At 36.6% G+C, this 25,506-nt stretch overlaps 1 protein-coding gene across 3 annotated transcripts in view; it reads right to left on the reverse strand.

The window, feature by feature from the left end:
* Window positions 1-726: 726 nt before the first annotated feature.
* IL1RAPL1 (interleukin 1 receptor accessory protein like 1) overlaps window positions 727-25,506 on the reverse strand; it is a 701,789-nt gene continuing 677,009 nt past the window's right edge. For all 3 annotated transcript variants that reach the window (XM_032679220.1, XM_032679222.1, XM_032679221.1), the window contains 3 exons: window positions 18,329-18,472; window positions 5,269-5,439; window positions 727-4,012 (listed from right to left, as the gene is read on the reverse strand). In XM_032679220.1, coding sequence (XP_032535111.1) covers window positions 3,294-4,012; window positions 5,269-5,439; window positions 18,329-18,472 — 1,034 coding nt within the window. In that variant the 3' untranslated portion in view covers window positions 727-3,293. The remainder of the gene's footprint in view (window positions 4,013-5,268; window positions 5,440-18,328; window positions 18,473-25,506) is intronic.

The following is a 25,506-nucleotide window of genomic DNA, read 5'->3' on the forward strand; positions in this document are numbered from 1 at the left end:
CCTTTGCTTTTCCAATTTTCCTCTCCCACACAAATCAATCTTGCACTCATTCAACTTTATTAGATTTACTCTTAAATCATGCTGCTGCAACTGAGAACAGAATCAGACCCAGCAACGCACTTTGCCTTCAAGATAATTAGCTGCATACTATACAGTCTCCCATTTCTGTCCAGCTATAAATGCTGTCTGGAGAGCCTATATACCAAATTTACACAAGTTGTGCAACAAAGTCCTTTAGTTTTATAACAAAGACTACCCTGATTAGAGAGAGTCTTATAAAGATGGAGCACCACACTTGGATAATTTACGTGCATAGAAACCACATACAGACCCAAAGTTACTGACCAGGCAGAGTAAGTTTTTCTGATCATCACACTGTGCAGTTTTTAAAATAAAGTGCTATTTGCTTATGGCTAAACCTTATATGTGGCTATTGCATGCACAGTTCAGGCTGCATTGTCAAAAACCGGAATACTTTCATCTAAAACAATGGAGCCTAAGCACTAGGGCAATGACAGTTTTTGTTGGTTTTGGTTTTTTTTGTCCATTTTATTTTGCGTTCCAATAGAATTTTTGTCCAAGAAAGAGCACGTGAGCACACAACAGTTTCCTTCCCTGTTCCCCACATCGAGTTGTTCACAGAAGAGGAATACTAAGGAGGAATTTTTCTAAAGCCATAGACAGCTTCTCCTTTTATTTCAGGTTTTGTTTTGTGGTTTGTTTCTTTTTGTTTGTTTGTTTTTCTTATATTTGATAATATGACAATGCACTAGAATAAAAACTTTTTTTAAGTGGTGTGAATATCAAATAGTATCTGTCAATCCCTGAATCATGCTTTTCAAAGTGCTTAAATCTACACTAAAAATAGAACAACATAAAAGTACTTCCCATGTGGCTAAGAAAACACCTACCAGTTGTCTAAATGTAACTGTGGTCAGATAATTAAATCCTACATTTATTCCCCATCCCAGTCTTTACCCCAGGGCATAGAAAGGTGAAGGAAAGGGGAAAACAATAATGCATTGCTTTCAGAGGATATTGGGGTATTTGGCAACCAGATGAATGAAGGAAAATCCCATCAGTGCCTGACAGGTGTCTGTAAGAGCAAATAAATGATAGTTTTCTTACACTATGAAAATAACCAAATGTGCAAAAGTCTCTTAAAATTTTATCTGACTTGGTAGCTTCATTTCCATTTTGTGGATGTTTGGCACATGTCCAGAGAGAGACACTGTAATAAAGAACAGATTGTAGAAAAGGGCTTGAGCAAAATTGCGGAGAAATAAACATTTCTAGCAAATAAAAATCAGTGCACATCTCAAAGGTCTATTAGCTTCTCATGTAGATACTGAGATTTCTTGACTTTCACAACAGGAGCATAGTCATTTCCTCCCACACTGTCAGTTCTGGATTACTCCCACAAACATCCCCCAAACTGCAGTTGCCCTGCTCACTTCTCATTAAGAAGACCAAAATATTATAAGCTATACTTTTCTCGTTGTGACAATCAGGATGAACAAACCCCACACATTCATTATATTGGCCAATATCATTCAGCTGCCATAAAAATACCTAAAGCTAATTAATTACCTAAATAGACCATAAGGCCTGTTTGCCAGGACACCAGTTACATTTCTGCCAGGGTAAATCAAACCCATGACTACATGACAGTGTGCTGCAGCCAGCAACTCTACTTCTCCTTCTGCTAGGAGGGACTAGCAGAGAGCTTGGCCTGAATATGTTGGAGAGCTGCACCAGTCCTCTCTCTTTCTAAAACCAGAAAGGACTTTTCCATTATTTAAAACATAAATATGAGCAAGGTGCTTATTTAATTGGTCTTAAAGATGTCCGGATGTAAACACAGTGGTGGGGTTTTTTTCTTCCCTGTCAGCCATGGTACATGCATTATTTGCAACTCCTCAAAGAGAATCATACATAAAAATAAAACTAATTTATTTATTCATTAAAGTGAATAAATTGGTTTTAATACTTCCAGGTCTGATTTAAATATTAATTTTGTATAAATAAAGTTTATTCTGAAAACAATTATATTTCTGGTATTCATGTCATTTTTTTCTGCCTGAGTTCTTACTGAAATCATGTTGAAATTAATAAAGTTTTATTTATCGTTACAAACTAAAACCAAATGAAAGAAGAGTTCTTAATCCTGAATATAGCATTTTAAAGCAAATACAATTTTTGGAACATTAAAATACAAGGGGACTCTGTAATCCACAGCAAAATAATGTTTTGCTCTTACTTTTTTTGAAAATAACACTTTCTATAATACAAAATGACAAACCATCTACAATACTGTCTTTTTATTCCCCTTTGGTTTGGAAGTCATCACTGTACATATCAGCAGGACTCTCTGCACTTCAGTGCCTATTGCCTCACTTGTCTTACTTGCCTGACATTTGCAAATGACGTCATTTGCAGGATTTAGAAAGGGGGAAAAAAAAATTAAATGTTTGAAAAATAAAATCCACAACCACATTGATACTTTTCCAGGATGTGTTAAAAATAGGGTTTGCTTTTATATTTATAAAAGGAATACAATCAAGTCATTCATAAAATAATAATTAAAAAACAAACCCAAGAAAACAAAAGCAAACCGGTTCTAGTTTCTACACACTCTGTAGTGACTACTGAGAAGCAACCGATACAGATTGGGTATATTCTGTGGTTTGGCAGGTATCTACCAAGTTACATGTTAGATGGTCAGACTGTAGTGTTACCCCAAATTGGGGTCTTTGTAAGGGCGGGGAAGGAGCAGTGCACATTACGGGAGTAGAAATGAAACTGGAGCTTTCAGTGAGGGTTGGGGTCCTTCTAAAAACAAATACTCTCCAAAAGAAGTGAGCTGCAGCAGGCATGGCCTTCAGGAATCAGGCTAGGCAGGCCAACAAAATGGATGGTGCTTCTGATATCAACATAGCTTTGTCCAAGCATTCCCAAGAGAGGTTAAAAACAAACAAAAAAACTAAAACTATACTAATGAAGCAAAAAAGTTTCCTATCTATACAGCAGTCTCTTCTTTTAAAAAAATGTAAATATACAAATTCTAATGACATATAAAACAAAGTCGAAAATGTGAATGGAAGAGACATGGGTAAAACAGGAAGACTGATGCTACAAAGAAATTGCAAAAACATATGTACAAGACCCTGTTTTTCCTCGTATGTTATCGATTGTAATGCATGTTTAACAGCAGCAGTCGAGGATGTAGTTCCAGGCACCAGACTGCAGACTCTGCTCCTATTCAAGGGGGTCGACAACCCCTTGCATCTCGGTCACCAGATGACACTGGATATACTGGTCTCCCGTGGCAGGAGGGGCAGTATGGCACTGTTTGTGTGAGCCTCTTCTGGGTTCTGCTCCCTGTTAGTTTTTGTCTGTGGCCGCTGCCCGTTTATAAGTGTCATAGGGATGTTGCAGTAGGTGTGCTGGTTACCTATTGAGGTAAGCGGCAGGGTGCCGGCAGGAGGTACATCGTATTCATAGCTTCGATAATAGTGTTTCTGGCGCATCTGTGAGTGATATGTGTTATGAAAGGTGGAGCGCAGGTCTGGATGGGCAGTGGCAAGAGCAGTAGAGGTGGCAGCAGCCATGGAAATCGCGGAGACTGTCTGCAGTTCCCCAAAGGGCCCCTGCTCACTGACATCTAAAACCTGCTCATTTGTGATGGGTTCAATCCTCTTAAAAGGCATTTCGTACTGTAAACGTTTCCAGAACTTGGAATTCAACTTGTTGCATTTTGGTCCGTGCCATTTAATTACAGTGAGGAGCTTGATGGTATGTTTTAGGGCCTCGACCTCCTGGTAGTTCATAACTCCTCGTAGTTCACTGCATTCAATCAGAATCACTTTGATTTCTCCCGTGACTAACATATTTCGAAGCCTTGTTTCCAGTTCAAAGATGCTCCAACCTCTTCTTACCACATAACTTGGAGTCATAACGATGATCAGTCGCTTGCTTTGGTCTACGCATCTCGCCACATCTTCAATGTAGGCTACAAAACAAAACAACTGCTCAAAAACCAATCTAAGAAAACAGACTGGCTAGAAAGAACAGAGGCAAATCCCTGCTCGCAGAAGATCCCACTGAAAAAACATCACTTGCAAATGTGCCAGGCTGGCTTGGAAGAACATGGTCCTGGGCAACCTGCTCTATGAGGCCCTGCTTGAGCAGGGAGGTTGAACAAGGTGATCTCCAGAGGCCCCTTCCAACCTAAAGCATTCTTTGATCCTGAGAAACATCTACTCCCACTTGTGCTATGGATTGTGTTTGTTCATGAGTTGCAGTTTTGTATCATTATCTGTATTGAAACAATTGTGTCCATCATGATTTTTTACTTTAAAAAGGCAAAGTCACCCAGATAGACAGCAGAGCAGCATCTATGTGCTTTAGGAGCTCAGTCTCAAACTCAGATGATACTCTGTGGTGTGTGGTAGGTTTAGATTCTGCTTTTCCTTCCATGACCCCACCACACACAACAACAGTGTTGTCTCCTGCAAATTACTATCTGGTTTGCTGTAGGTTTAAAAAATATCCATGAGACTGTTCGAGCTTTTCCTACACCAAGCATCCCTTATTACCTTTAGAAAAAGATATTGAACTTAGTAGCTGTCTATATGATTACAGTGAGCTTATGAAGAATACTACAACTTAAAAAACATTATCGTACTTCTGCTGGAATAGGTGATAGAAACATGAAAAAGATCTACTTGTACCAATCAATTCTAATTTTCAGTGTCTGAGAATGATCAAGTATATCCACTACACATTTATCTGCAGTGGCCACTGACAGAATTCACTATTTTTCTCTAATGTAAATTTTATTAGTCAACCATTGCCTTAGTCCAAACACAACTTTTTCCTTTTTGTCTTAATTTCTGTAATATGTAGAATTACGGATATCTTTTCAAACAATCTCTAAGGAACTGAAACCGACAAACTCTGTATTCATTCCTAGAGATGAAAGCTCTCAAAAAACAGTGAAAAAGTGAGTCTTTCATTACCGTTCTTTATGCATGCCCTTTCTGCACTATCTCACCTTCAATCAGAATAATGCAATTACTAAATAATAATCCTCTTATCTTGGAAATATACACTAAGCATGTCTGTTGGCTTATCTTTGCCATTCTCTAAGACAAGGGAGAAAAGATGACATTCTGAAGGAGTAGATATAGAAAAGAGACTCAAACAAATACTGCAATCACTGCATTGGTTGTTTAGAAAATACACAAGAATAAGGACATGACTTACTTCCTGTGGGAATCAAATCTCTGTCTGGGATGAACAACTTGTATCCATAATGCTTTTCAAGCATATCTGGTAGGATCTCAAGAGCAAATCTTTCTTCTTCTCCAGTTTCTTGATTCCACTGGTCAGGATCCACTTTGGTATAGGATAGATATGCATCATAGTCTTTGTTGTCTAAGGAAAGAGACAAATTAAGTTAGTCTGTTCATTATTCTTGCAGTTTTCCCAGATATTTCCCCAGGTATTATTTCTGGGAAAGTTTTCCCAGAATAGGAAACTGTTTAGATAAAGAGGTAAGCTTTCACCCCATGTCCAGGTATGAATCCATCCAGCTTTCTTGTTTCACCCAGTAGAGGTAATCCTTATTTACACAGATGCAATGAAGGAAGGGTCCATATCCATACACAGGAGTCAGTTTGTGCACAAACATTTATGTAAGAATCTGGATGAAGGAAATCCACTCAGCTGCAGAGTGACAGCTCATGAGCACAAAAGTCACTGAAAAGAATTTGCATTCTTCTCTAGCTTTAAAAGGGGAAAGAAAATCATGGAGATACCTAAGATAATGTGCAATTGTCTCTGCTGCATAGTAAAAACATTTCAATCTTGCCAGACTTTTAGTATAAATTTAGGACCTGAGGCTGTAGTGTTCTAAGTGTATATGTAACTTGCCTTGTAAAACTCTTTGGCTCTCCAGGTCTGAAATTATTGCCAAGCTTAAATCTTTGCAGCATCAACTCCGGATAATGCAGTTTAAGTCTCTTGAATTCTGTACACTTACATTTGCAAATTTAATGTTGCATTAACGTACATTTCGTTACTTAATAGTGTGTTACTTCACTTCAATATGAGAAATAACCATGCCTGTTTTTCAAATGTGCTTGGTGTGCCTACTTGAAAGCCTGAATCAAAAGAGTTGCCATTAATTTTCATTAGGAGGTCAATAATGCCAAGTGCTCTGGAACTAATTCAGTGGAATAAGAGGTCACGTTTTGACTTTTGTTGTGAAGAAAGCAGAGAAAAATCAATGACAAGAGTAATGAAATGTTAACATCCTTCCAACTCTCTTGACAACATTATACACAGACTACCAAGAATATCAATTGCTTTTAAAAGAGACCTGATTAAATACTCTAAACACTGTGTGTCATAAGGAATGTTATATTCAGTAAATGTTGACTTCAGTTATTTATTGAACCACTCCTTTCTTCATTTTACACCTTTTTGTAGTCTAGTAGCATTATTTAGAAAAGCCTGCCAACTGTAGGTGAGTGCAAAAAGTCTAAAAATGGAATTAATGAAACAGTGCTAACCTTGAACAGTCCCCTCTCCCTTCTGAGCAGCCATGTGTACTATGCCCATTAATCTTTGCAGATTACTTGGTTGTACTGTTATTACTTTCAAACTTCCTGCACATCTTTTGTGTGATATCTCTTGGATTTTTATATCCAAAGAAAAAAACCCCTAAAACAAATGAAAACAACAACAACAGCAAAAACAGAAAAATAAGAAAAAAGAGGAGTATTGCCTTCTGTGATTCACACTTTCCATTGTTTTACTTTGGAGTATTTGTGAAAACATGTTCTTTAATGGCAGTCTTGTGCCTTTGACCATACCTTAAAATAACACTGATTGGATCAAGCATGAGAGATTACATAGCAGGTTTTTAATTCTACACTAGGATAGTGTTAACCCAGCAACAGAGTTAACACACAGTGAGATCAACAAATACGTGGGGAAATTTCAAAAAAATCACAAAATGATGCTGCTGCAATGTCATTTTCTATTGGCACCTCAGCAACGGTCATGACCATAGTACATGCTGGATAGAAGTTGCTCTGTTGAAAGTCTTTGAGTAAAGATGAGAATGTATCATTTCTCAAAGGGATAAATGATAAGAAACAATGCAGAATTCAAACTGTTTTAAAGGCTCAGAGTGTTTTCTGTTTAAATGGTTTCCAAGTTATGACTGGGAGGGAAAAATATTTGTGCTACACACTAATGCACTCATTTGAAGTACACAGTTTTCATATCAAGGAGGTTCTAGCATTTCCGCTAACTACAACTGCATTATCCTGTATTGTAGGGATATCTTTCCTCCCCAGTTTTATTGGTATTTGAAGGGCAAAGAATGGTGAGGATCTAGGGTATGTCTACTCAGATGGGTTCAGACAACCATGAATTTATTCAAACTACAATCCAGCAGGATGTGTAGTCTTGTTCAGGAAACTGTTAGATGTATTATCACAGTGGTTTCCATGAACTCTTATACTCCCTATCTGCCAGGTGTTTTCTTAAACTTTCTTTGATGAAAAGTAAAACATTCAGTTTACAGCAGAACTACCTTATGTGGTAGTTTTGTTATCTGATAGGCTGACATACTGGCAGAAGCAGACAATTTGCAAAATGTAAAATGTCTAGGATACACAGAGGATGTTCACATATATTAGCCTGGTTTTGGCTAATTAAAATTATTCATCACACATTGCCAACTCTGTGAAATATTTTAAGGACTACAGCAGGGTCTTCTTAGCTGAATGGTCCCAGCTACTCCTCTTTGTAATGGGAGGGACTGACACTTACATTCTAAAGAACACTTCTGATCTTAATTTGTGTTTTTCAATGTGCTGTCCCAATTGACTGAAAAGTAGGAATGGGAGTCTGCAAACATCCAGGTCTTACTGCTGGTCATAATCTTGGAGCTGGGATTCACATCTTGCCAATCTTCCTGGCCATGTCACATGAAAGTAGGAGGCTCTTGACTTTACTCTCAAACCCTTTGCTCTTCAGCTGTTTTCCTTCTCAAGCAACGCATCCAGGTGGCCCCAGACTCCCAACAAGCAAGAAGCCCATCACAATTTCGTGTTTTCTTGAACATTCACTCGAACAAGTACTTTACCCATGAAAATATGTCAGCATATCTGCCTTTTCCAAGAAAAAAACATGTCACCAGAAAACTTCTAATCTGATCCAAATCACATATCAAAGCATAAAGGACTTGATATTAATACTCATAGTATTATGTAGTATGATATTTACAGATTTGCCTGTGCAATATGTTCAGATACTGGTTGGATCTAATATTCAGTGTCAGAATAACAGTACAAAAATCCAAATTCAAAACAAGGCTGGTGATAAACTAAGACTTTCTTTAAAATGACAATCTCTTTATTTCTGTTCATCAGCAAACAATTAAGTCTTCTATCCAAGAATCCTTGGAATGAAAATGTGATTGACTATTGCTTGCACTTGTGCTTTAGATATAGATGATACTATTTCAAAGATGTTTTTGTTAGGCTTATGTGCATCTGCAATAAACTGAAATATAGTTACTCACTTTTTCTTCCAACACTTATTAAGAAAAATACATTCTAATAACCAAAGCCAGGAAAATTGATCATTTAACCTGAAACTTGCTTTCCTTCTTGTGAATATTGAAAGAACTTACCTATTATCTAAATATATTTTTTAATCTGAACTGACTTAGCCATTTCAGGGTTGTTTTTTCAGAAACATATCAGAATAAGTTAATCTTGCACTGCTTCCAGGTATGCTGCAGAGCTGATTTATGTAATGGCTATTCTTTAATTTAGTGAACACAGCTCAATATAACATACCATATCATGCAACAGTAATACTTTGAAACATTTTGGTGTATTTAGTTTTCTCTTCCCGTTCGTTGCAACTTGACAAGTAATTCTCTTCAGTTAGATGGTTTGTAGCTGCTTTCTTAGGCCTACAGGCAGTAACCAAGTAGGACAGAGCAATTCAACTCAACAGCTATCATTTCTGTGAGGTTTTGCTTTACCCATTAATTGAAAATATTGAAATAAATCCTAAAATACACCTTGCATGGCCAAATTCAACCAGACTCTATGTAAAAAAGTCCTGTGTTATTGTACTGTAGAAAACCATGAGAGCACATGGAAGCTCTGGATTAGTTAATCACAGTAAGGTAATATACAATCTGTGCTCAAGGTGTGATGCATTCAGTCTACAAATGTTTCAGTCAGCCCAGAAATACTGGTACTGCAAGAGCTGGGGCAAAACAGACCATGAGGTACAAACTTTGCCATATAATTTTGACCATTCTATGGCATTAAAAACAAGGACTCAGTAATGATCACGGAGCTGCCCTCAGCCACAGGTCTGAAAAAATTGTTTGGATAGATCTTAGGGGTAAACACTGAGGGTCAAATCTCAGCTTCATTAGTAGCACACAGAACCATTACTTCATTTAATGGACCAGGATTTTAGTCAAAGCACTTGTTTCATCATTGCAACATGTGTTCTTCAATGCTGTCCGTTCCTTTTGGTACTCATCCAAATGCAGAATACATTATCATACTCCCTGTAACTTTCTGCAGAGTTAATCCAGCAGAAGTGATATAAATTTTTAGGGGAAGAAGTTGCAAATGCTGCTCATTATTCCAAGGATGTGTTCAGCAGCAGTGACTTAAAGGCTCGATGTAAGCATAAAACAAAACCCGGACTCTATCTGCATCTACTTTCTCACATGCAAATGGATCTTTGGGTAAGTAAATTGCTATCAGACATCTAAGAACTCATCTGTGTGCATGCTCTCGTAACAGCTACACATGAAGAAATTATATACTGGTGCCTACAGAAAGATAGATAAAACTTCCTCTTCTACAGGGACCGCCAAACAGATTCAACTTTGAATTTGCATTATAGATGTACATGCTTTCTAATGATTTCCATGTTGCACTGCAAGAAGCCAGCAGTCTGGGACTTTGAGGGTTTATTAAACCTTAAACATTGCAGATACTTCGCTAATGGGGCACAGAAAATTTATATATATACATGAAAAATGAAAAATAATAAAAAAAACCTTCCTAGAGTCAGTTTTTTTCTTATCAGCCATGTTTAAGCTGATGATAAATTCTGACTTTTAGCTGGCATGATACACTTTAGCACAAGACAAATTAATACAGCAAAACAAAGAGAAATCACACAATGTCATATTTCATAGTGAATAATATTTCAGTGAAGCTCTAAGACCTAGATGGCAGGGTCAGCCCATGTCTCTGTGCATCCTGAAATCCTCCAGAGCACTTGGCAGTGCCTTCAGAAACATTCAGTGCAGTGAATGCAGCTAATCCTGTATGGGCTGCTCTGCAGCTTAATGTACCCAGCAACATATTTGGCAGATCTTCCATTTCCAGATCAAGAGGGAACTGGAGAGGTGATTCCTCTCCTTAAACAGAGAACATTCCAGCCTCATAAATACTTGGATACTCAGCACAGGAGTTTAGGAGCAATGGGCTGATTTAACTCAGAGTTTCAGGATTTCAAGGGGAAATGACAGACTGGATTCTTCCAGGTGCTCCAGGGAGCTGGAGCCAAACTGACCCAGGAAGCTTTTGTCTTTAAAAAAACACCCTGTGTTCAGGAAAGACTGCAAAGTATCTATCAAAATTCCCCAGAGACTGTATTTGCTTCAAAGTTATGGCATTTCTTAATCTGTATTTGTTTTGTTATTTGTGGGGCCACATTTAAGATACATGTTGTCATAGTGTTCACCCTTAATATAATGAAAAAATATACTTTAAAAGCTTGGTTGAGTAAAATGCCCAAATCTTAGGTCTTTAAAAATACTTACACTTTTCCTCACACTATTTACTGTTGCTTATGAAGCTCACTGTAACATTTTCTATTATTTATAAATGTCAAGCCCTTTAATGCTAGTAAAAATTAAAAACTATCCACACAACTTTTTTCCATGGCAAAGTATTTGTTACGTGTAGCATTCTCTGTGATAGTTCATATCATTGTGTAGAGTGAGCAATGTTGAATTAGAGAGAAATTTTGTAAATGCAACACTGGGGAAGAGCTTAAAGGAATGTAATCACTTCTAAAGAGGATCTGGAGTCTTCTCAGCACATCATAGACCAGGAAAAATTACAAAGTTCATTGTCCTAATTGGCAGGTTTATAAAACTTTTAAATGATTTGTTTCTTTTTCCCTTTTTTTTAATTTTTTTTTTTAAACTCCATGAAGCCATGTTGAATTTTGGAAGCCTAAAGAACTTGAAAAAATAAAATAAACACCAATTTCAAAGTTGATTCTATATGAACATTTATGAAAATCCCATGATATTAATGCTGCATTGGATGTTTCTTGAAAATTAGGAGTGATTCCTGGTAGATAAAAATCCAGCCAAAAATAATAGAGTGATATGATTTCAAGTCCAAAATAAATTCTCTCTGGAAGTTATATTTTCCCTGGTTTTCTAAAATTACAGCTAAAAAATGTCACTGATAGATACATAAGATAGAATATTATATATTTAAACTGAATAAATTATTATTAAAGGATATTTTATCTCATATTTGGTCTGATTTTGTGTTCCGAACTAAATGAAGAGTGCATTTCAAATGTTTCTCAATATTCTCATTAACATGGAAGCTTAAGTTTATCACTGCAATTGAAGACACTGTAGATTCAATATAAAAACCTCATGAAACATTAACATTTGAAGTTGCTCCTGACAGATATGAAAACTTGGAAGTCCTTATAAGGGTTTCAGAATATTAAAAAATAATGAATTTAAATTATTCTCTTGGTTACTATGATTTGTTTTCAAGTCAAACACCAAACTAAGAAAAAAAAGTATTATTAGTAGATATTGAAAGACTGAATGACAACTACATAGCTGGAAATTTAGCATAGCATAGTAGTTATCTCTGAAAGACTGCAAGAAATTAGCTACTATATTAAAAAGCAGAAAGAAACACACAAAAGAGTGTAATGTAAACTCTGAAAATGAAAGGATATAGTTTTTTTCTATATTAAAGAAATTTCTTAATAAAAGCTGTCAAGACACAATGCGCTTATCATGGTCCTAATTCAACAAAACAAACAATATAAAGCAACAACCTGTATAAATTACATGCTTAATTTTAGATATATTTCTTAGATCTGTTATCTTAGCAACAGCGTTTGTTTCTTAGGATTGTGTAAAGTATTTTGAAAACCCGAGCTAAGACAGCCTTGATCAACAGCAAAAAGTTAAGTAAAGCACTACAAATATAAACAAAACCAAGAGAGAAATAGCTGGGAAACAGGCTTTTAATCTATGATTCTTGAAATCAGATGCCAGTATGCTGTGTTCATCTCACCTGCCTCAAAAATCTGCAACACAATTTGTCCTTCAATAAAAAAAAATCTTCAAAGCTTAGAAAACTGGTTGAGCAACAGGAGATATCTCAATCTTCATCAATTCACATATGGTAGTCTTTTTTTTTTTCTACTTTAAATCCAAACTTTCTAACCTCTAACGATCTCTTAGTTTGAAATCTAAAGATGTTCTTGGTGATATTTTATTTTATGTTTTAAGATATATTGTATTACAGATATAGTTCAGATGCTATGAAATAGGAAGAGAGAAAAAAGCAGGAATTTTCCTTTGAATTAGCATGTCTCATGCACAGAATCTAGAAAACACCATATTCAGTGGAGACATAAATCGAGTTTTTATTGTTTGAATGGCATTTCAGATATAAATAAATGGCATAAACAAGAAGAGAAGCAGTTTTCCAGCAATAAAATTGTAATTAAATAACAGGAAAATCCATTTTTTTAACCAGTAATATTTAGAAAGAAGAAAAGTCCATTTTTCTCTGGTGATTTTAATAGAATTTTAAATTGATATTCAGAGAGCAGGATTTCTTATCACCACAATTTGCCAATAGCCAATAAGAATACATAAGCAAGTGGTGAGGTTGCTATTGCAAACTTATTTTGTGGGTCCCCAGGGAAGATTCTGTAATTGCAAAGTCACTAACTTCAGCAGTAATTTCACTCTTGCTATACCTGCATAGCATAATTATTAACACAAGTGCTTTGGTGGTGCTTAAACCAATTGTAAAAGTTATATTTGGAAGTTAACAACTTAGTCATACAGAAACCTTAAGAATCTCCAAGCATTACCATTCCTTACTGCTTAAGAGCCTCACTGGGATGAAACCCAGGAAGCCACTGAGAAGTATATCTTAACCTGCTCTTGTCCTGGGCAGTTAATAAGATATTATGTGGGCAATCTCATGGGTTTTATCCATGAACCCTGATAGTCTTTTGCAGCTAAATGATAGCAAGGACAAAAATCGTGATTACTTAAGGACTCCCAGGTGCAAACAGAGACGTCAAGGAAGAAACAGTTTCATCAGTCTCCTAATTTGAGCACTGATTTGCTTCCCCTCAGAAAGAGTAGAAACTCATCTCTCAAGAAAGGGCAGCCATCCCAACCATGAAACAGTCAGTATAGATGTCATATACCAAATCCAAACAAGATTTCCTGAACTGAGAGAGCTCAGCAGTGGTACATTTTAATCTCATGAGGAGTGCTTAGTTTTATTTCAACATTGTGGTGGAAACAACAACAAAAAAATATAAATAAATAAATTAATAAAAGTAGCCACTTTCAGAACTGAAAATGAAACTCAGAGAAACTCCTCAGGCCTGGGCCTGGTTGCCTTCCCTGCTGGTACCTCAGGTGCACAGAGGTTGTGTCGTCCTTAAATCGTCAAGGTTTCCATGGCAAAAAAAGCTGAGAATAAGACTGAGAACACCATGGTGAGCTCCTGACCAACAGGAAAAATAGTTGATGGGGCTTAAAGGCACCAAGAATCTTTGTGAAGGTCATCATGTAAACAGTTAAGCAAAGCTCTCACTTTCTAGTTATCAGCTGCCTACAGCTTTTATTTTTTCTTGAGCCTTAAGCTTGACTTCTAGTCAGTATAGCTATGAGAAAGGATATTTATGTGAATTCCATTACAAAATTATTTGCAACACATTTGGTCAGACTGAGTCTTTTATTGCTACTTTTTTGCCAGCATCCTGATCTAATTTTTTTTCTTTTATGATAGTGTTCACCCTTTCTTATTAATGCCTTCATACAAAAACTTCCATCAATTTAAATGATTACTGATGGAGACCCAGGTAATGGTAGGAGAAGATGTCTGTAAATTGTTTCTACTAATAACTGTACCATATGCTCTTTCCTCTGAAACTGGAATTTGGAATGTAAAAACATGTAGAAGTTCATGATTCTGAGTAATTTTGCCTGTCTGACCATGTTCAGTGGTTTTCAGCCCATTATCTGTAGACTTCTGGATTTATCCTTATAACATACCTTAAAACTGGCATCTGCATATACCCTGGAACCTGTCAGGTCTTGAAATGGCAAGAAAAAAATTGAAGATAGCTATTTTGGTCACTTTGAACCTCCTGTCCACTCTAAGGCAGCACCAAAACTGGCTCTCCTTAGAGAAGTGGTCTGAATCCCCCCCTCCACCCTTGCTGTGTCTGCTGTGGTGCCTGGGAACTGGTCCTTGCATGATTTGGTGAGCAGAAACAGTATAACACAGGAGAAAGTTGTCCCAGGTGAAATCATGGGAAAGTTTCCATTGATTTTAAGGTACCAAGAAGTCAGCGCATACATAGACAAAGAGCAGATTGCTATACAGTGGTAATACTCTTCTGATACAAATAGCCTTTTAAGGTCACTGAGTGCAAGGTAGAAAGATGTCAGGGTATGTGTTGATAGCAGGTACTTGCAAATAGTTTTTTGCATTTTCACTCTTCTCTCTTAGTTAAAGTACTATACTTTTTTCAGAAAGTCATTTAAAAACTCGGAACAACAGCAAGAGAAGGTCCTTGGAAGTTAAAAATACATAAAAAGCAACTGCTGAAACACTCCACAGAGAATGAACATGGTATAAAAATCCCTTTTGTTGGATCTCATTGTACAGCAAAATAGAAGAAATCATCACTTCTAAAAGTGGCTTTCACTAATAACGTGTTAGTCCCTAAAGTGTACTTTATGGACAAGGATTTTTAAAACAAGCTTTTAAGTTTAAAGCTGCAAAACTAAAAAGGTTGCCTGACATTTGACAATGATTAGCCCTCTGAAGTTCCCAGTGAAGTATCTATTTGTGAAAATTTTGTTGTTTTACGAATAGCACTGGACATTTCTTTGTTTGTGTAGCACTTTGGGGTCCCATCTTTACTGTGTATGGGGAGAGATATTAAACTGAATTTTTCTTTTTAAACAGATTTTGGAGTTTCTGGCCACCAAACAGGTAGTGGTGAGTTATAGATCTGAAACACAAAGTCATGCTAAACACCTGCTGTTTTGCCAGGGGTCAGAATGTTTCTCTTGAATGTGTGCTCCAGCTGCCGGGGGGAACTGTCAGACATTCCCGGTGAGGTGCCCTGACTAAACCACCACACCGTACTGCTCTGCACTAAAGGTCACAGCACATTCCCATCACGTAATCCCCTGGTGCAGAGTCAGTTCCCATGTTGTTGGAAAGCACAGGCATGGAGTGAGAGGAGAAGTGATAAAATTATTATATTCCAAATTAGTAGGAAAGACAGGGAATTAACCACGAAAACAAAAAAGGGGGCTTCAATTCCCATTCCCAGGACAGAGCTGCAGTGTTTGCAGGAGAGAGAAAAAAGCAGAAGGAGAGTCTAGTCCCTAGGATAAGGAAAAAAAAATAGTGAATTCAAAGCTGTAAATTAGAGAAATGAGGAATCAACAGCTGTGATCAATTGCTTAATCTGCAGTACCCCTACAGAAAGTAATAATTTCAGTTGAATTAGCTGTAAGGGTTAAACACTTTGTTTTCAAATACTTCTCACAACTTACCCATGCCTCCCACAGAAATGTGTGTTAGTTAGCCTGAGAAAAACTGATGTGTCTAAGGTTTGGAAAGGAAAGAGAAATTGTGATGAGGTTTGACATCCTGAAGGGCTTGTTCTCTGATCAGGAAAGAAATGAAGCACTGAATTTTAAAAGAGATTTTCAATTGAAAATTTTAATTGGACCTCACCTTTAAAGTGTTTCAAATCCTCTCTGGGTACAATACAGTGCACGTAAAAGACGACTGTGATATTTTGATGTTTCCTTATCTACAGCCTGTCCTGAAGTATGACAGAACATGATGTAAATTATGAATAGCATGTGGGTACTCTGCTGCTGCACCGCAGGAGATGTGGTTAGAATAAGATTTTAGAGTTTAGCATTTTGTGTCTGTCAATAACAAACCAAGTCAAAGGAAAAGATCTCAGTGTATATCTGCAATTTATTTCTACACAAGCCATGGCTTGGTTTCTTTGGGACATTTTCTCTCCATCCTCTTTCTTTTGCACGACTGTAAGTGGAAGGGATGGAGTAAAACGTCCAGCTGCAGTCACTTCATTGGCACAATGGGTTTTATCTATGTTGCTAGTACATTGAACACAGTAGAAGCTCAATGTTTTCATTAGCAATCTGTAGGTAGTATTTTTCTTCTTATACTGCCATGGTTTAGCATCCAATCTATCAGTGTTTGCATGGATCTTCTAAGGAGAATCCGTGCTTGACCTTCTATAATAGTGACCTTTGCTCAGAAGGATAAACTGAATGGATATTGGTTTTCCTTCTTTTGAATCACAGAATAGTATCCTTTACAGGTCACTTTTTTTTTTTTAAATGTTTAAAATGTGTGATTCAAGTATTGTTGTTCCCAGGTGACCAATGTTTGGGATGGGGCAAGACAGAGACAAGAGTATAACACCTGGCAGAGTAAGTTTGCAAATGAATTGGAATGATTTGAGATAAACGACAGCTATAAAAGTAAGAATTACTGATACTGAGAGAGAAAACATTCAATTTCATCTACTAAAACTATTATTATTTTAAGTGTCTATTTCTGCATATGACTATTAAATTCACACAATTTATGCAAGCAATCATGCCCATTTAAACTGGCAACTGGTTTGTAGAGAGGAGTGGATCTCAGCTTCTGAAAAAAAAAAAGATAAAAAAGAAAGTGTCTGTCAAAATCCTCCATGACTCACAGTCCCTCTGGGCCTCAGTTTCCTTCTCTGTAAAATAAATAGAATAACCTGACTTTTTTTCCCCACTGAGCTGCTATATTAATGCATCTTTTTGTAAATCCTCTAGAAGGTTACAAAATGTTCTAATGTTCTTGGGCTTGTTGTTTTGAGCATTTTCTATTTTGAATGCTTGTGCATTTTTAGGTGGAAGGCAGAAATGGGTCATTCTCGAGTGAGTTTATTATGGAATTCTTCTCTTATATAAGGACTTGTAATTCTGCTGTTGCTCTTCTCCCTTATCAGTGACAGATTTGGCTATCACTTGTTTATCAATACGTATCTATTTTTATATTTCACAGTGGCCTCCGCCTACAAGCTGTTACCTGGAACTGTAAAATAACTTTAATTAGTATTTCTGTAGAAACTAAGGTCCTGTCACCAAAGACATAGTGGTAGCACAAAACATCAGGAACTCTGACCTGAGAAATTAAATCTAATTAATCAGAGCCTCCAGCTCAACCCAGTTAGCTGTTCGCTGTTCAACAGAAATTTTGATTAGTAAGGTTAGAGGTAAATAAGACCTTTTTCTTCAGTGCTTAAAAAGAGAAGAAAAGAAAAGAAAATGCATGTTTGACAGAGCTGGGGTATACATTGAGGATTACTTTTGTTTAGTCTGGGTGTCCTTGAATCACAGAACAACTTTAATGACCATTAGCAGCTCTCTCAGTGATTAAGTAAATGAACTCAAGAACAAGAACTGCTGGGTACATTCCCAAACACTCAGTACAGTTTATTGAAACTGATCAGTTTAAACAAGCAGTAAATTGAGATTCACTTCAACCTCTACCTCTTTGTTGAATAAAATTAGGGAGGACACTCCCTAGCTCATGCAGAAATGAAGCTGGCTTTCAGTACCGACAGAAAGTGAAAGTCTTTAATGCATCAATGTTGGTAGTTTACATTCTGTGTTGGAAATAAGAATTGAAAAGACATGGATGTCTTTTGGAGCTCCGGAGAGCAGCATGTACAGCTCAGCAGTTATTGAGCTTATGTGGTGTATGAGGAAAGTGTATTTAAGTCAGTGCCTAAAGCAGGGAGAAATAAAAATTGCAGTTGTTACCACATCTTGGACTGAAATGAAATCTGGGCCTTGGTGGAGAGAAATAAAAGACAAGAATTCTTAGAAAGTAGAAAACATACTAAGAAGCTGCCTTACCTCCATCTAGTTCTTCAGCTCCAAAATGATTCCTGTAGAAGAGCATAATCTCTATCTTGTAACACTTGTAGATAGTCACTAAACAAACAAGCAGCAGCAGAATAGCACCAAGCCCACCAGCAAGCTCAACTGTGTACATCAGCTCTGCAAAGAATTACAAAATGCAGTAACAACCACATTCCAAACCACAGAAAGATTAGCAGCAGACCTCGCGCTTCTGTTAAACATTAAAATAAAATAATGAATGATGGGTCATTTATGAATTTTTTTCATTGTAGGGCCCTTTAAGAAATACATAATAGTATTTTTTTGTTTTTTTCTTCTATAAACTGTTTTTTCTCTGAAAATTGCTGGGCAGGTATGTGTGTGCATGAATATGTGCATATACATGATACGTTTGATAACTCTTCCTTTTCTCTTTCTGTAGATAGATCACAGTTTGCTTTACACAGATAAATGTTGATGTTTGACTTACAATGGCATTAGATGTGAATATTTTCTTTTTAGGGACTATAATGCAAAAACAGCTTCTCCCTTATTCCACATACAAATAGGATGAATTTTAGTCTACTGGACAAGACCACACTATGGCTTTGATTATTTTTTCCCGAATAAATATAAAAAAATCAAAACCCAAAAAAACATGAGACGTGAAGACCCAAGGAACCCTGCAGCTCTACATCTCAGTTATATGTTCACATCCTTAACACAGTTTCCCAGAGGTTTACAGTTCATCTTTATTCTCACCTTTCCCCCAGTGGGCTTAGCTTATGTGTAGTCACAGCAAACCCTCTCGATTTGTCTGTTCCGACATTCCCACTCAGCCTAACGCACTGGTGTCTTTGCTGCAGTCTGCTCACATGATGGGTTGGGGTCACCACCATGTAGCTGCATTCCTGAGGTGGGGGACTCTGGTCAAATGTGGTCAAAAACTGTCTACCACCAGTAGTGGAGCCACTTATCAAGGCAAAAGTAATATGCCATCATGGACGTTCGTCTCCCTTATTTTAAGTGTTACGCACTCAAGAAAGCTCACAGAGCTATGTGGTTTCCGTCTTGTTGATAGTTTTCATTTGCTCATTGGCTGAAAATTGGCAATGTTAAAAAAGGAGGGTGGGAGAAGAAGGAGAGTTATGAACAATTTTTTACTTTGAAATGAGCAATAGGTGGCAAATGTTAAGACTTTCCATACTTTTCCAAATCACTCAGTTTTGAGGAATTAAAAAAATCAAATCTTGGAAATCTAAGATGCAGAGTTTGCTTCATAAAAAAAAAAAATCCTTGCTGGAGCAAGATCAGTTCTGTGTTATTTTCACAGTATCCTCTTCCAGTGGGCAGTTTCTATTTGGGTGAAGCAGGGTAGCCCAGAACTAACCTTTTTTTTTTTTAATGTGTGTGTGGTTGTGCAGATATGATAATCCAGCACAATGCAATTCAATTAGAGAAATAAAAGGTTAGAGCAGAAAGTGACAATTCCATTTATTTTGACAGCGTCTACTGAGAATCACACACTTTTTTTTTTTACTATTTTGAGGCAACTGTAAGAAGATTTCATTACTCTCTAGAAGACACTAAAAATGTAATAAAATAAAATAAAAAGGCATTTATATTCCATGTCATTCTCTCCAAAACTGTGCTGGAAACTCCTTTGTGTTAGATATTTTTAAGACTGACATGGTTATTTCAGACTTCAATACTTTTCTGGTCCAGAGAGGGGAATGTTATTAAAAATACCCATACAAAATTGTTTGCATAGACAAGTAATACAATATTTTAGAATATAAATGGAAATGGAAATTACTCTGCACTGACTTACTATACTCTGTTTATCATTTTGTACTACAGGTGATGCAGCTGTTCAGTGGTAACTAGAAGAAAGGCTTTAATATATCAGGTTCCTAGGCACAAAATTATCTATTTATATGCCTGCTGTTATGACTCATTAAAGGGAAAGAAAAACTTTACAACTGGAAAACGGAAGTTTTTCCTAAACTAATGATTTTGAGATTAGATGAAAAAAAAAAAAATAACTGCCAGTAGTCATCTGCTGTCTGTCACTGTGCATGAAATCAGACTAATGCACTGCATCACTTTTGCCATCAGTCCTCTTAGTTATCTCTTCCCCCATAAAATAAGATTATGCCTATATGCTTCCTTCAGTAAAATTTATGTGAAGCCACATGAAGCTGTCCTTAATTAGGCAATCAAAGCAAACAACAAAATTCTCTAACTCGGCCTGAAATGTACTAGCAATTACCTTTTCATGTGCTGCTGCTGAGCCCATTGTGATTGCTTCTGAGGACAAGGATGAAGTGGTTCTTTCTTAAACAGATTTTTTTGTGAAGTAGGTTTCATGGTCTATTGATCTAACATAACAAGCTATTTTTTTCCTCTGTGCTGGACAACATCTTTCAGCACATATTTGTTCCCTGTCTTGGGTGCTGTTTGTCAGGGTTTGGAGGCAGAGAGGGCAGTGTTTAGCCCAGCAGACTGCTGCATCCTTACACCCAGCCCTGCAGATGCCTGAGCCAACCCCCAAAGTGCTGGAAGTGGGACAGCTACATCTCTGCAGCACTGTGGAAGGCAGGATGGATTGGCCTGAGCACAGTGTCATGCTAAGTTGATTGTTTTCAGGCCTTCAGTTTGCGTTTCTTCAGGATGCTAAACCGTGCCCTAAGGGCCCACTTGCTGGCTCTAATCTGCCGCAGGGATTTTGGGAACAGTGTTACCCCATGATGAGCTGAACTCAAGGCGTGAGAAGTAGAATGCTGAGTCTTGCCTCTGCTGTCGGCCCCTCAGGAGACTGAAGCCATTTCACATTTCTTTGCCTCGTTTTTACCAATGTGAATTGGGGAAGGTGCTCTGGTTCCTTCCTAGGAGAGGTTATTCCTGAAAGGTGCTCTGTGAATGCCAGGGGTGTTGGTGATGTGTATGTCAACAATTTCAGCAGTGATGTAGTGACAGTTAAAGCTGAATTAAGGGTAGCAGCAAGGTTAGAGTGTATGGTGTAAAATTTTTTTCTGCTGCTTTATTCTGCCTTTTTCATTCCGATTTGAGCACCCAGTTGCTGCAGTAGGCATTATACTCCCTTTCAAGTGTGATCTGTTTTTCCTGCTGAAATTCAAGTTTGCTGTAGTGGCTACATACTAAAAAGATTCAATTTCAGCACAATTCCACATCAGAAGGGAGAGACAAAAAATGAAAATTTAGCCTCTGTGTTGTGTTGCTCAAATTACAGACCTGGTCCTCCTTAAGTAGGTGAGACTGAACGTAGAAAATAGTAGAGGAAAATTGCTTGGCTAACCCTTAGGGGGACAGACATTCTGTTAAACACAAAAAATGAGTTGCCAGAAAGTTACATCCAGAAGCACAGCAATCATTTAGTTACAGGCAATTAACAATAGTCCTCCCATAGCACAGGAGCAGTTCTACTCCAAGGGAAAACACATTGATTACTGTAGTAGTAGTAGATTGTTTTCTGAATAAATAGCTTCAATTTAAAACAAGATTTGTTACAAGCATTTTGACCAATGGCTACATTATTTACACTTAGCAGGAGGCTTTGCCCAAAGAACCCAGTGAAAAAGACAGCTAATTAAAACAATGCACGTGTCCTCTCCAAATATCTAGCATGATATGACTGGTAATAAATAAATGTATTCATTTTATACTTTTATAATTATTGGGCACATTTGTAATATATATCTTTGATCTTCACCTGGCTCTAATATTTGATAAACTTTCTTTCCCTGGGTCATGCAGGTAATTCACTTACCATAGCTGGAGTTGTAATAAGAAAGTAAATAAAAGTGTTCTGTCAAAGATTCATATCTTTTGACTTATATGACATGCTTCAGGGACTTTACATTAAATGATCTGTGATAATTTCAAATTAATTTTATTAATTAATTAGTCCTCACAGCTGAGCTACTAAGAAAAATAATTATATTTCAAACATTCTTTTTTTTTTTTTGTGATATGTAACTCTTCAAGGACACGTGATTTATAGCTGTGCATTCGGTTTCTGAGCCTTTTTCAAAATCCAATTACAGTCTATCTAAGGTTTCAATTTTGCAATCACTTACACAGATTACTCAACTTCATGGACTATAAGTAATCCCTCTGAAGTCAACGGGACTATTAACACAGTTTCAGGTTAGCACATAAATAAATCTTTGCAACTTTGTGGCCTAAACTGATTTCCGTTCTCTGCTTGTCTTTGATGATTTAACTCACAGAGATATGCTTTGGTTAGAGGCAATTTTCAGTTTGTTTAGATATACTTTCATAGACTTCAATTATTAAAGGAAATGTAGAGAAAATGAATATAATTTGGAAGGGGAGCAGGGACTGATGTGTTGTCACATACAACTTTGGTTATGAATGGGTGTGTTTCTTCTAAAGAAGGAAGGTGGCTAACACAGGAATACTTGACTGAGTGTCATTTCAGACATCAGCAGTAAAGACTAGGCAGAATTTAGGTTAGGAACAAAGAAACAAATACAGCTTTAAAATGGAGAAGTATGTGCATTTTTTCCTTTTCTTTTTTTTCCCCCCTCCTTTTTAGTACAGTATTCATTATGGCATTGTTGTAAAACAAAATACCTTCCCAAAGCTGAGCATATGGAAACACAGCTTTATACACCGTATGCATACCCAATATGCATACTGCATATATATAAAATCTAGTCACTACTTTTTAGGATTTTTGTTTGTTTCAAATTGCCAAACAAAATCTGTTTTTGCTTAGGGTACCTGGATAGCCTTATGAGTACTGTTGTGAATAATTACAGATGGATATTGTAGGACAATAATATTTCTGATAACAGTAGAAACAGACTTGGGCTATTCATTAGCTTGATTATGAAATAAATTCTTAGCACAAAGTATATACCTTCTGCCAGTACAGGCTATGTGTGCCTGTAGATATCTGCAGAGTTCACTGAAGCTAGCTAAATTTAGTTGTGGTTTTCAATATGGTTTTCAATGCAGTAGTTTCATTTTATTTATTAGAGCTATTGGGACTGAGTTATCTTGTATTATTTTTTTATATCAATAAATAATATATATTCCTGATTTGCGCATGAAAAAGAGCTGGTCAGGTTTAGGATTATATATACATATGCATATATGTGTGCAAATGCAAGACAGGGGTCTTGTTAAGCTATTCGTTAGTATGGCAGGCAGGATATCTGAGCCTTTCTGCTGTTGGATTTCCAGTGTTATTAGAAGAGAGCCAGTAAATTGTTCTAATAGAAGTATATTCTTACCGATGACATTTTTATTTCTTCTGAGAAGTGCGGGATACCTGTTCCCAGTAGGAGAATAATTACACTGATTATCTCCAACAGTATGTTAGCTCAAAAGAGGATAAGGTTGGAAAAAATACAGTTGAAAGTAAAAAGAAGTTTACCACATTTAAATACATAACACTGCATTTTAAAGGCAGTTTATAACATAGGTTGAAGGAAAGAAGTGTCATGGTGTGGAACTGCAGTAATCTCTGGTTAGCCTCCCAGAATTAATAAATTGTGTGTGACTTAAAACCTTCCTGATTAAAAGAGCTTCTATTTGCTTATTGCGCTACAGAAATCAGAGAGCCCACACAATTACTTTTTTTAGATCTTCTGAACGAAATTAATGTAAAAGGCACTTGGAGCTGCTAAAAATGTGGGGAAAAAACTGACTACCGAGTTCCAAGGATGTAAGATCGTAAAACATACCGTTTACATTTTTTTCTGAGGATAGCATTAATGAATAATTTAGCTCTGCATGGGTTATGGGAACAATTTGTGACATTTTATTCTAAAATATTTTCATCCTTGCCGATCAAGGTTAGAATTGCACTTAGATGTTACGTAAAGAGAAGAACTGTGATAAAAGTGGTACAGAAGTTGTTTTAAAAAGGAATCCGTTAAACAAACCAACTTGTTTGACAGATTGTCAGAAGTAAGATTCGTCAGAGGAAAGTTAGATTTAGGAACGTGCTGAGTAATCTTACTAACATTCTTACTGAAGTTGCCTTAGTACAATTTTCTATGAGATGAGAAAAACCTTACTGATTAAGACAATGGTCTTATGAAGAGTTTCTGTCAGCAGAGGTCTCTAGTATTCTACTTCCTTGACTGATTTTAGATGAGATTGAGTGTAGAAAGAGCAGTCACTTTTGGTTAGATTTGGGACAGAAGGGAGCTGATATTTGACTTTTGGCCCTGTGTCATGAACCTCTTGAGTGAACAAACCTTTGCACTGCTGAGCACAGTGACAACCCAAAGACTTCTTCAATGGACATAGGTGGATGAAAAATCAATTTCCATCAAGTCCAATCCAATTTCAATTCCATTTCTAAAAGCCGTTGAGGATCTCAGAAAAGCTTTTCCTGCAGTGTAGAATGAAAACTGAATGCTTTATACACTGGAAGATATACATGTGTAAGGTTTAACTGACCAAGTGGATCAGAGCTCTACAACAGTTTTACTTCCATTGAGATTTGCTGCAATGGTCAAGTAATTAGGACCAAGTAACAGAAGGTGAAATATAAGACTCATTGCTCTCATATTTCATGTGTTGAGTTTCTATGCAGAAATTTCAGTAGCATTGTAAAGCTTTATGGTAAAGGGAGAAACAACATCTGCAGTTTCTTTGTAGAGGTTAGAAAAGAACCAGTTTCTTTTCTCTTTTAAGTCTTGTCACTCATCACTGTGTGAAATCATGTCCTAGCGACTGAAAATGCTCATGAGATCAAAAACTTAACACATTCAAGTCTTTAAGTAATAAACCAGATTTACACTATTATGTGAATGACACTGTAATTTAAGGTACTTGTCAGTAATTCAGTATCATTAATAACCAGAGAACTCAGAATTACTTTCTATGCAGAATTTGTCATTATATTGTACAGGAAATATTAATATGATATTTATGCATTAATAAGTGGTGAGTTTAAAGTATGTTTACCTACTTGTTTCCTCAATACGTATTCCATCTAGGAAATATTAACTTCTATATTTTTCAAACATATATTCTCATGGGCAATTTCAAACAGATTAAATCTCTTTATCTAAACAATATATATCAGTGAAAATATGAGGGTTTTTGTCCTGATAAGAAAAAACCCCTGATTTTAACTATTCTTCATTAACTCATAGTCAACAAAATCCATATATGTCCATTGAGAA

This window comes from Chiroxiphia lanceolata, chromosome 2 (genome assembly GCF_009829145.1).
Source record: "Chiroxiphia lanceolata isolate bChiLan1 chromosome 2, bChiLan1.pri, whole genome shotgun sequence".
NCBI classification, from domain to species: domain Eukaryota; kingdom Metazoa; phylum Chordata; class Aves; order Passeriformes; family Pipridae; genus Chiroxiphia; species Chiroxiphia lanceolata.